The 12,080-nt window shown below is 41.3% G+C and overlaps 1 protein-coding gene across 2 annotated transcripts in view; it reads right to left on the reverse strand.

Annotated features, from left to right (window-relative positions):
• The window catches only part of LOC109901017 (fizzy-related protein homolog), a 30,625-nt gene that overhangs the window by 15,452 nt on the left and 3,093 nt on the right, over nt 1-12,080 (reverse strand). For both annotated transcript variants that reach the window (XM_031806775.1, XM_020496987.2), the window contains exon 2: nt 10,017-10,087. In XM_031806775.1, coding sequence (XP_031662635.1) covers nt 10,017-10,085 — 69 coding nt within the window. In that variant the 5' untranslated portion in view covers nt 10,086-10,087. The remainder of the gene's footprint in view (nt 1-10,016; nt 10,088-12,080) is intronic.

The following is a 12,080-nucleotide window of genomic DNA, read 5'->3' on the forward strand; positions in this document are numbered from 1 at the left end:
GTTACATTAAGTGTCATGGTATGGTGTTGGGTGTCGTAAAAAACAATTGATGCTATGCCCAAATGTAAAGCGGTGCTAAGAAGTGCCGTGCTAAGAACGTTCAACTCTGTGGTGATGTTAACATTGCACCCCTTTAGTGAAGCCGGCAAAATCTGGTGTTTTATATTTGCTCTTTGCAAAGGTTATTCCTCAAGCTCGGTCATTCAAATGTGTATATAGACATACACACAAAAAAACAGCAGGTTATAAAATAGCGCTTATTTTTGATGTATGGGTTGTCATTTGTCAGGGACTGGTCCAAATTCACGTTTCGTCACCCCCATCTTGCCAGCAGCGTGAGAGTAGTGTTAACAGGAATCCTTGGGACGTTTAGCATAGGCTAAACCCTATCCTAATCAGAAACCTTACCTAACCTTAATCCTTACCATTTAAAAAAGTTAAACTTCAAATTGGGTAGGGACGCCCCAAAGATGCCGCACTGAGGCAACGCCTTGGGCGAGAGGCAGCGCTATGCCAGCTGCAAATGTTGTGATCGTTGTTTTTCCTTTCTAGTGATTACTACCAGAATTCAGTGGCTACAACCCTACAATTTACGAAAATATAGCAAAGTATCAATACACTGAAAATGTGTCCCAAGTCATTGTTTTCCAGCTGGCTAGTATGAGGCAGCTCAGTCTTCAGATAATTATTTGCTGGAATCTGTGCAGTTTATAGAGTAACAGTTTAACTATTTTTAAAAATATGTCTTTGGTGCTCCTCTTACATGGTGCTTACATTAATGTTCTTTCCTCAAATTTAAGAAATCAGCTTTGAGTATCTTTGTTTGTGCTTAAAACAGCACTATCATTTCATATTTTTTTGGTCCAGCTATAATAAAAATATCAGCAGATACTGTATAAGTCAGTGAAACCCATATCGGTGGGGGTTTACACAACACACAGAGATGGACAGCCTCTCGCAGACAGTCTGAGCACTGATGGAGGGATTGTGCATTCCTGGTGTAACTCGGGCAGTTGTTGCTGCCATCTTGTACCCGTCCCGCAGGTGTGATGTTCAGATGTACCGATCCTATGCAGGTGTTGTTACACGTGGTCTGCCACTGCGAGGACGATCAGCTGTCCATCCTGTCTCCCTGTAGCGCTGTCTTAGGCGTCTCACAGTACGGACGCTGCAATTTATTTCCCTAGCCACATCTGTAGTTCTCATGCCTCCTTGCAGCATGCCTAAGGCACGTTCACACAGATGAGCAGGGACCCTGGGCATCTTTCTTGTGGTGTTTTCCAGAGTCAGTAGAAAGGCCTCTTTAGTGTCCTAAATTTAAGCTGTAAGTAAGTGTCCTAAGTAAGCTGTTAGTGTCTTAACGACCATTCCACAGGTGCATGTTCATTAATTGTTCATGGTTCATTGAACAAGGATGGGAAACAGTCTAAACCCTTTACAATGAAGATCTGTGAAGTTTGAAAGACAGGGTCCTGAAAAAGGGACGTTTATTTTTCTGCTGAGCACACACAAACACACAGTGCCTTCGGAAAGTATTCATACCCCTTGACATTTTCCCACATTGTTAGGCCTAAATCTAAAATAGTTTTTTTTATCCCCTCAATCTACACACATTACCCCATAATGACAAAAAAAAATGTAGACTTATTTACATAAGTATTCAGACCTTTACTCAATACTTTGTTGAAGCACCTTTTGCAGCAATTACAGCATCACATATTCCTGGGTATGACACTACAAGCTTGGCACACCTGTATTTGGGGAGTTTCTCTTATTCTTCCCTGCAGATTCTCACAATCTCTGTCAGGTTGGATGTGGAGCTTTGTTGACAGCTATTTTAAGGTCTCCCCAGAGACCATCGATCGGATTCAAGTCCAGGCTCTGGGTCACTGAAGACTTTTCCCGAAGCCACTCCTAAGTTGTCTTGGCTGTGTGCTTAGGGACGTTGTCCTGTTGGAAGGTGAACCGTTGAGATCTGAGGTCCTGAGCACTCTGGATCAGGTTTTCATCAAGGATCTCTGTACTTTGCTCCGTTCATCTTTCCAGCGATCCTGACAAGTGTCCCAGTACCTGCATCTGAAAAACATCCCCACAGCATGATGCTGCCACCACCATGCTTCACTGTAGAGATGGTGCCAGATTTCCTTTAGAAGTGACACTTGGTATTCAGGCCAGAGTTCAATCTTGGTTTCATCAGACTAGAGAATCTTGTCTATAGGTGTCTTTTGGCAAACTCCATGAGCCTTTTACTGAGGTGTGGGTTCTGTCTGGTCACTCTACCATAAAGGCCTGATTAGTGGAGTGCTGCAGAGATGGTTGTCCTTCTTGAAGGTTCTCCCATCTCCACAGAGGAACTCTAGAGCTCTGTCAGAATGACCATCGGGTTCTTGGTCACCTCCCTGACCAAGGCCCTTCTCCCCAGATTGTTCAGTTTGGCCGGGCGGCCAGATCCCGGAAGAGTCTTGGTGATTCCAAACTTCTTCCATTTAAGAATGGAGGCCACTGTGTTCTTGGGGACCTTCAATGCTGCAGAAATTTTTTGGGAACCTTCCCTAGATCTGTGCCGACACAATCCTGTCTAGGAGCCTTTGACATCATGGCTTAGTTTTTGCTCTGATGCATGGTCAACCGTGGGTCCTTATACATAGTAACAGTCATAATTTGTCACACCTACTCATTAATGGGTTTTTCCTTAATTGTTACTGATTTCTAATTGTAGAACAATAGTGAAGACATCAAAACTATGAAATAACACATATGGAATTATGTCCGAAAAAGAAAAAAAATCTAAATATATTTGATATTAGCCACCTTTTGCCTTGATGACAGATTTGCACACTCTTGGAAGTCTCTCAACCAGATTCATGAGGTAGTCACCTGGAATGCATTTCAATTAACAGGTGTGCCTTGTTAAAAGTTCATTTGTGGAATTGATTTCCTTCTTAATGCATTTGAACCAATAAGTTGTGTTGTGAGAAGGTAGTGGTAGTATACAGAAGATGGTCGCAAAAACAATCAAGAGCTATGACGAAACTGGCTCTCATGAGAACCGCCACAGGACCGAGGGTTACCTCTATGAACATATCCTCTGCAGCAGAGTTAACAGCCTAAGAAATTGCAGCCCAAATAAATGCTAGAGTTCAAGTAACAGACATCTCAACATCAACTGTTCAGAAGAGACTGCGTGAATCAGGCCTTCATGGTTGAATTGCTGCAAAGAAGCCTCTACTACAGGACACCAATAAGAAGAGACTTGCTTGGGCCAAGAAACATGAGCAATGGACATTAGACCGGTGGACAGCTGTCTGATGAGTCCAAATTTGAGATGTTTGGTGGTGTGGGGGTGCTTTGCAGGTGACCCCATCTGTGATTTATTTAGAATTCAAGGCACACTTAACCAGCATGACTACCACAGGATTCTGCAGCGATACGCCATCCCATCTGGTGTGTGCTTAGTGGGACTATCATTTGTTTTTCAACAGGACAATGACCCAACAGACCTCCAGGCTGTGTAAGGGCTATTTGACCAAGGAGGAGAGTGATGGAGTGCTGCATCAGATGACCTGGCCTCCACAATCCCCCGACCTCAACCCAACTGAGATGGTTTGGGATGAGTTGGACCACTGGGTGAAGGAAAAGCAGCCAACAAGTGCTCAGCTTATGTGGGAACCCCTTTCAAGACAGTTGGAGAAGAATTTTGAAGAATACACTTTTTTGGTTAGAACATGATTTCATGTGTTATTTCATAGTTCTGATGTCTTCACTATTATTCTACAATGTAGAAAATAGTGAAAATAAAGGAAAATCCTTGAATGAATAGGTATCTCTAAGCTTTTGACTGGTGGCCCAAAACATAGCTTAGGTGGCCTGCATAAGGAATTCAATGGCAGAAGAATTCCTGCAGATGAAATGTTCAATAGAAATACGATTGAAAGAAACACATGTAGCCTAAGGCCCATTTTCTAATGGGTTTCCACAGGAAGAGGGGAGGGGTAAAAATGTATTATTAAGTAAACAGAAGAGGTCAATCATAGGTGATTTTAATTCAGAGAAAACACTAGGGGACCTGAATAAAATAGACTATTAAAATAAAACCTTAGATTTTAGACTTCACACACTGTGATAAATAGCAAAGCCCTAGTTTCACACAGACACTCCCTTTAGTCTTCACAAAGCAGTTTTGTTATTATACCGGTTAGGGAGGAGCCAGTATCAGACTACTGTCAGTGATCTGAGGAAATCCAGCCTTTGTTCAGTAGCTTTGGACTTCAAAACACTGAAAGTGTGTTATGCTTAGCCTAACATTATGTTCCATATACAGTTCTGCAAAAATAAATACGCAAACAGGTTCTCGTACATGTCGGGCAAGTAAAGCATACTCGTACTCCTGACCTACTATCAGGGGATTTGGATCTCGGGTGACGCAAATGTCGGTACATTTTTCTGCCAACTAACATACCCTTGTTAACCAGGTAAAAAAAATTCAAAACACAAAAATGACGTGGCCAACAGAAACCACATTGCATGGAAACGGCATCCTCAAATTTAATGTCTCTGGAAATAAACCAGCTGTTTGTAAAACACTAACTGAACATGGAAATAGACAAATTACATGTTACTAAAACACATTTCTAAATGTAAAGGAACATACATTTTTCATTAACAGCTTAATGGAAACATGCAACCATAGCAAACCTATTATCTTAAAGTAAAAATACTATATAAAGTGCCTTGCGAAAGTATTCGGCCCCCTTGAACTTTGCGACCTTTTGCCACATTTCAGGCTTCAAACAAAGATATAAAACTATTTTTTTGTGAAGAATCAACAACAAGTGGGACACAATCATGAAGTGGAACGACATTTGTCCCTGCTGAAGAAAAGCAGGCCCAAACCATGATGCTGCCACCACCATGTTTGACAGTGGGGATGGTGTGTTCAGGGTGATGAGCTGTGTCGCTTTTACGCCAAACATAACGTTTTGCATTGTTGCCAAAAAGTTCAATTTTGGTTTCATCTGACCAGAGCACCTTCTTCCACATGTTTGGTGTGTCTCCCAGGTGGCTTGTGGCAAACTGTAAACGACACTTTTTATGGATATCTTTAAGAAATGGCTTTCTTGCCACTCTTCCATAAAGGCCAGATTTGTGCAATATACGACTGATTGTTGTCCTATGGACAGAGTCTCCCACCTCAGCTGTAGATCTCTGCAGTTCATCCAGTGTGATCATGGGCCTCTTGGCTGCATCTCTGATCAGTCTTCTCCTTGTATGAGCTGAAAGTTTAGAGGGACAGCCAGGTCTTGGTAGATTTGCAGTGGTCTGATACTCCTTCCATTTCAATATTATCGCTTGCACAGTGCTCCTTGGGATGTTTAAAGCTCGGGAAATCTTTTTGTATCCAAATCCAGCTTTAAACTTCTTCACAACAGTATCTCGGACCTGCCTGGTGTGTTCCTTGTTCTTCATGATGCTCTCTGCGCTTTTAACGGACCTCTGAGACTATCACAGTGCAGGTGCATTTATACGGAGACTTGATTACACACAGGTGGATTGTATTTATCATCATTAGTCATTTAGGTCAACATTGGATCATTCAGAGATCCTCACTGAACTTCTGGAGAGAGTTTGCTGCACTGAAAGTAAAGGGGCTGAATAATTTTGCACGCCCAATTTTTCAGTTTTTGATTTGTTAAAAAAGTTTGAAATATCCAATAAATGTTGTTCCACTTCATGATTGTGTCCCACTTGTTGTTGATTCTTCACAACAACAAAAAAATTGTTTTATATCTTTATGTTTGAAGCCTGAAATGTGGCAAAGTTCAAGGGGGCCGAATACTTTCGCAAGGCACTGTATATTAGAGGTCGACCGATTATGATTTTTCAACGCCGATACCGATTATTGGAGGACCAAATAAAGCCAATAACGATTAATCGGACAATTTTTTAAAATTATTTATAATAATGACAATTACAACAATACTGAATGAACACTCATCTTAACACATCAATAAAAATCTATTTAGCCTCAAATAAGTAATAAATGTTCAATTTGGTTTAAATAATGCAAAAACAAAGTGTTGGAAAAGAAAGTAAATGTGCAATATGTGTCATGTAAAAAAGCCAACGTTTAAGTTCCTTACCCAGAACATGAGAACATATGAAAGCCGGTGGTTCCAAGGTAAGAGGTTTTAGGTTGTAGTTATTATAGGAATTATAGGACTATTTCTCTCTATACGATTTGAATTCCATTCTTATAGGGACTTAGTATTGCCAGTGTAACAGTATAGCTTCCGTCCCTCTCCTCGCTCCTACCTGGGCTCGAACCAGGAACACATCGACAACAGCCACCCTCGAAGCAGCGTTACCCTTGCAGATCAAGGGGAACAACTACTCCAAGTCTCGGAGCGAGTGACGTTTGAAACGCTATTAGGGCGCACCCCGCTAACTAGTTAGCCATTTCACATCGGTTACACCAGCCTAATCTCGGGAGTTGATAGGCTTGAAGTCATAAACAGCGCAATGCTTGAAGCCGAGTGAAGAGCTGCTGGCAAAACGCATGAAAGTGCTGTTTGAATGAATGCTTACGAGCCTGCTGCTGCCTACCACCGCTCCGTCTGCTCTATCAAATCATAGACTTAACTATAATAACACACAGAAATACAAGCTGTAGGTCATTAATATGGTCGAATCCGGAAACTATCATTTCAAAAACCAAACATTTATTATTAATCGCATTTACCCTGACTCTGCGTGCAATGAACGCAAGAGAAGTGACAATTTCACCTGGTTAATATTGCCTGCTAACCTGGATTTCTTTTAGCTAAATATGCAGGTTTAAAAATATATACTTCTGTGTATTGATTTTAAGAAAGGCATTGATGTTTATGGTTAGGTACACGTTGGAGCAACGACAGTCCTGTTTCCGCGAATGCGCACCGCATCAATTGCAGGACATGCTAGATAAACTAGTAATATCATCAACCATGTGTAGTTAACTAGTAATTATGATTGATTGATTGTTTTTTATAAGATAAGTTTAATGCTAGCTAGCAACTTACCTTGGCTTCTTACTGCATTCGCGTAACAGGTAGGCTCCTCGTGGAGTGCAATGAGAGGCAGGTGGTTAGAGCGTTGGACTAACGTTAGTTAACTAAGGTTGCAAGATTGAATCCCGGAGCTGACGAGGTAAAGATCTGTTGCTCTGCCCCAGAACAAGGCAGTTAACACACTGTTCCTAGGCCGTCATTGAAAATAAGAATGTGTTCAATTGACTTGCTTAGTTAAATAAAAGGTGAAATAAAAAAAAATGGTGTCCAAAAATAAACTTGAAATCGGCCATTCCGATAAATCGGTCGACCTCTAATATATACAGTGGGGCAAAAAAGTATTTAGTCAGCCACGAATTGTGCATGTTCTCCCACTTAAAAAGATGAGAGAGGCCTGTAATTTTCATCATAGGTACACTTCAACTATGACAGACAAGATTAGGGGAAAAAATCCAGAAAATCACATTGTAGGATTTTTTATGAATTTATTTGCAAATTATGGTGGAAAATATGTATTTGGTCACCTACAAACAAGCAAGATTGCTGGCTCTCACAGACCTTCTTTAAGAGGCTCCTCTGTCCTCCACTCGTTACCTGTATTAATGGCACCTGTTTGAACTTGTTATCAGTATAAAGACACCTGTCCACAACCTCAAACAGTCACACTCTAAACTCCACTATGGCCAAGACCAAAGAGCTGTCAAAGGACACCAGAAACAAAATTGTAGACCTGCACCAGGCTGGGAAGACTGAATCTGCAATAGGTAAGCAGCTTGGTTTGAAGAAATCAACTGTGGGAGCAATTATTAGGAAATGGAAGAGATACAAGACCACTGATAATCTCCCTCGATCTGGGGCTCCACGCAAGATCTCACCCCCTGTGGTCAAAATTATCACAAGAACAGTGAGCAAAAATCCCAGGACCACACGGCGGGACCTAGTGAGAGCTGGGACCAAAGTAACAAAGCCTACCATCAGTAACACACTACCCCGCCAGGGACTCAAATCCTGCAGTGCCAGACGTGTCCCCCTGCTTAAGCCAGTACATGTCCAGGCCCATCTGAAGTTTGCTAGAGAGCATTTGGATGATCCAGAAGAAGATTGGGAGAATGTCATATGGTCAGATGAAACCAAAATATAACTTTTTGGTAAAAACTCAACTCGTTGTGTTTGGAGGACAAAGAATGCTGAGTTGCATCCAAAGAACACAATACTTACTGTGAAGCATGGAGGTGGAAACATCATGCTTTGGGGATGTTTTTCTGCAAAGGGACCAGGACGACTGATCCGTGTAAAGGAAAGAATGAATGGGGCCATGTATCGTGAGATTTTGAGTGAAAACCTCCTTCCATCAGCAAGGGCATTGAATGTGAAACGTGGCTGGGTCTTTCAGCATGACAATGATCCCAAACACACCGCCCGGGCAACGAAGGAGTGGCTTTGTAAGAAGCATTTCAAGGTCCTGGAGTGGCCTAGCCAGTCTCCAGATCTCAACCCCATAGAAAATCTTTGGAGGGAGTTGAAAGTCAGTGTTGCCCAGCAACAGCCCCAAAACATCACTGCTCTAGAGGAGATCTGCATGGAGGAATGGGCTAAAATACCAGCAACAGTGTGTGAAAACCTTGTGAAGGCTTACAGAAAACGTTTGACCTCTGTAATTGCCAACAAAGGGTATATAACAAAGTATTGAGATAAACTTTTGTTATTGACCAAATACTTATTTTCCACCATAATTCCACCATAATTCCACCATAAATAAATTCATAAAAAATCCTACAATGTGATTTTCTGGATTTTTTTTTCTCATTTTGTCTCATAGTTGAAGTGTACCTATGATGAAAATTACAGGCCTCTCATCTTTTTAAGTAGGAGAACTTGCACAATTGGTGGCTGACTAAATATAACCTATTACTGAACACGCAACTCCTGTAAATGACGTAGCCAATTAAAACATCATTTAACATTTTCCAAAATGCAATTCGTTGGAAAACACAGTTCTAAACAGCGCAACTGATGGCGAGCAGTTCCATGAAAATCTGTGTTAGAAACTTAGAGAAGAGGGTGGGAATCCAACAGCAAAAACTAGCATGGGTTGCTAATATGACTAGGATTGTACCTCCGGCTTCTGGACAACTAAATAAAGTTTATGAAAACCAATAAAACAGAAGGAGAAAAATTCTGTGTAACGGCCTTTATAAAATAATTTCCTCCACATTTCTATCGTTGGATTTTGGCTACTGCAGTTTTGAAACTGCAGTAAAAGTGCATTAACTGCAGTCAACGGTGTTATTTTGGATGCAGTTATACTCTCTAGTTACGCGCTGAAAGCCTGTCTACCGTTGGTAAAGCCTATGCACTCGAATAGGAGGCGCGATTTCAGTAATAGGTTATATTTAGTTTATATTTAATTACAAGTCCATAAAAATAGTTCTTTAAATTGTGGCCATCAAAATATTTGCACCTAGAATTATTGGTGGCGCAATGACTGGGCTACAAAAGCACGTTTCACTCCAGTAGCACATTTCTGATGAGCTGCTCTCGCTCTGTTTGACAGGTGATAGGCTATTCCGCTCCACAAACTAGGCTGTGTGATAAATGAGATACATGACAACTAACGAAAATACACACACACGCCAATTTAATTCCACCAAATTATGCAAATTAACCTGTACACTGAAGCGTTAACATCACCAGTATCTCTGGATAGATTACCTTCACCCCATGTCCCATCAATTGAACTAAAACTCACTCTCCAACTCCCTGAACATTCTGTGGTCAGCTAAGTGTGTGCCAAGCAATTCATACATGAATACATTTAGATTTATCTTGAGGTTTGAATTCTAAGATATTTGCTAAATGTAAACAAGGGAACATCATACCATCTCAATACAGGATGATATTGGACAACACAAGCCAATACAGAATAATAAACAGTACAGACAATACCTTTTAAAAAGTCAATCCACTTACAATAGGGCTGGCATTCTCGTTCTGAATGTTGATCTGCCTGAGCAGCCGACACTCATAGTCCTGGTCCATAGCTGTAAAGGAATAGGAAATGATATACAGTGCCTTGCGAAAGTATTCGGCCCCCTTGAACTTTGCGACCTTTTGCCACATTTCAGGCTTCAAACATAAAGATATAAAACTGTATTTTTTTGTGAAGAATCAACAACAAGTGGGACACAATCATGAAGTGGAACGACATTTATTGGATATTTCAAACTTTTTTAACAAATCAAAAACTGAAAAATTGGGCGTGCAAAATTATTCAGCCCCCTTAAGTTAATACTTTGTAGCGCCACCTTTTGCTGCGATTACAGCTGTAAGTCGCTTGGGGTATGTCTCTATCAGTTTTGCACATCGAGAGACTGACATTTTTTCCCATTCCTCCTTGCAAAACAGCTCGAGCTCAGTGAGGTTGGATGGAGAGCATTTGTGAACAGCAGTTTCAGTTCTTTCCACAGATTCTCGATTGGATTCAGGTCTGGACTTTGACTTGGCCATTCTAACACCTGGATATGTTTATTTTTGAACCATTCCATTGTAGATTTTGCTTTATGTTTTGGATCATTGTCTTGTTGGAAGACAAATCTCCGTCCCAGTCTCAGGTCTTTTGCAGACTCCATCAGGTTTTCTTCCAGAATGGTCCTGTATTTGGCTCCATCCATCTTCCCATCAATTTTAACCATCTTCCCTGTCCCTGCTGAAGAAAAGCAGGCCCAAACCATGATGCTGCCACCACCATGTTTGAAAGTGGGGATGGTGTGTTCAGGGTGATGTGCTGTGTTGCTTTTACGCCAAACATAACGTTTTGCATTGTTGCCAAAAAGTTCAATTTTGGTTTCATCTGACCAGAGCACCTTCTTCCACATGTTTGGTGTGTCTCCCAGGTGGCTTGTGGCAAACTTTAAACAACACTTTTTATGGATATCTTTAAGAAATGGCTTTCTTCTTGCACCTCTTCCATAAAGGCCAGATTTGTGCAATATACGACTGATTGTTGTCCTATGGACAGAGTCTCCCACCTCAGCTGTAGATCTCTGCAGTTCATCCAGAGTGATCATGGGCCTCTTGGCTGCATCTCTGATCAGTCTTCTCCTTGTATGAGCTGAAAGTTTAGAGGGACGGCCAGGTCTTGGTAGATTTGCAGTGGTCTGATACTCCTTCCATTTCAATATTATCGCTTGCACAGTGCTCCTTGGGATGTTTAAAGCTTGGGAAATCTTTTTGTATCCAAATCCGGCTTTAAACTTCTTCACAACAGTATCTCGGACCTGCCTGGTGTGTTCCTTGTTCTTCATGATGCTCTCTGCGCTTTTAACAGACCTCTGAGACTATCACAGTGCAGGTGCATTTATATGGAGACTTGATTACACACAGGTGGATTGTATTTATCATCATTAGTCATTTAGGTCAACATTGGATCATTCAGAGATCCTCACTGAACTTCTGGAGAGAGTTTGCTGCACTGTAGGTAAAGGGGCTGAATAATTTTACACGCCCAATTTTTCAGTTTTTGATTTGTTAAAAAAGTTTGAAATATCCAATAAATGTTGTTCCACTTCATGATTGTGTCCCACTTGTTGTTGATTCTTCACAAAAAAATACAGTTTTATATCTTTATGTTTGAAGCCTGAAATGTGGCAAAAGGTCGCAAAGTTCAAGGGGGCCGAATACTTTCGCAAGGCACTGTAGCATTGATTTACATTCAAAAATATCATAGCTACACTACTGACCAAAAGTATGAACACCTCATTCCAAAATCATGGGCAGTAATATGGAGTCGGTCACCCCTTTGCTGTCATAACAGCTACCACTCTTCTGGGAAGGCTTGCCACTAGATATTGGAACATTGCTGCAGGTACTTGCTTCCAATCAGCCACAAGAGCATTCCAATTCATCCCAAAGGTGTTTGATGGGGTTGAGGTCAGGGTTCTGTGCAGGACTGTCAAGTTCTTCCACACCATTTCTGTATGGACCTCACTTTGTGCATGGGGCCATGGTCTTGTTGAAACAGGAAAGGGCCACAAA

Source organism: Oncorhynchus kisutch, linkage group LG27, assembly GCF_002021735.2.
Source record: "Oncorhynchus kisutch isolate 150728-3 linkage group LG27, Okis_V2, whole genome shotgun sequence".
Lineage (NCBI taxonomy): Eukaryota > Metazoa > Chordata > Actinopteri > Salmoniformes > Salmonidae > Oncorhynchus > Oncorhynchus kisutch.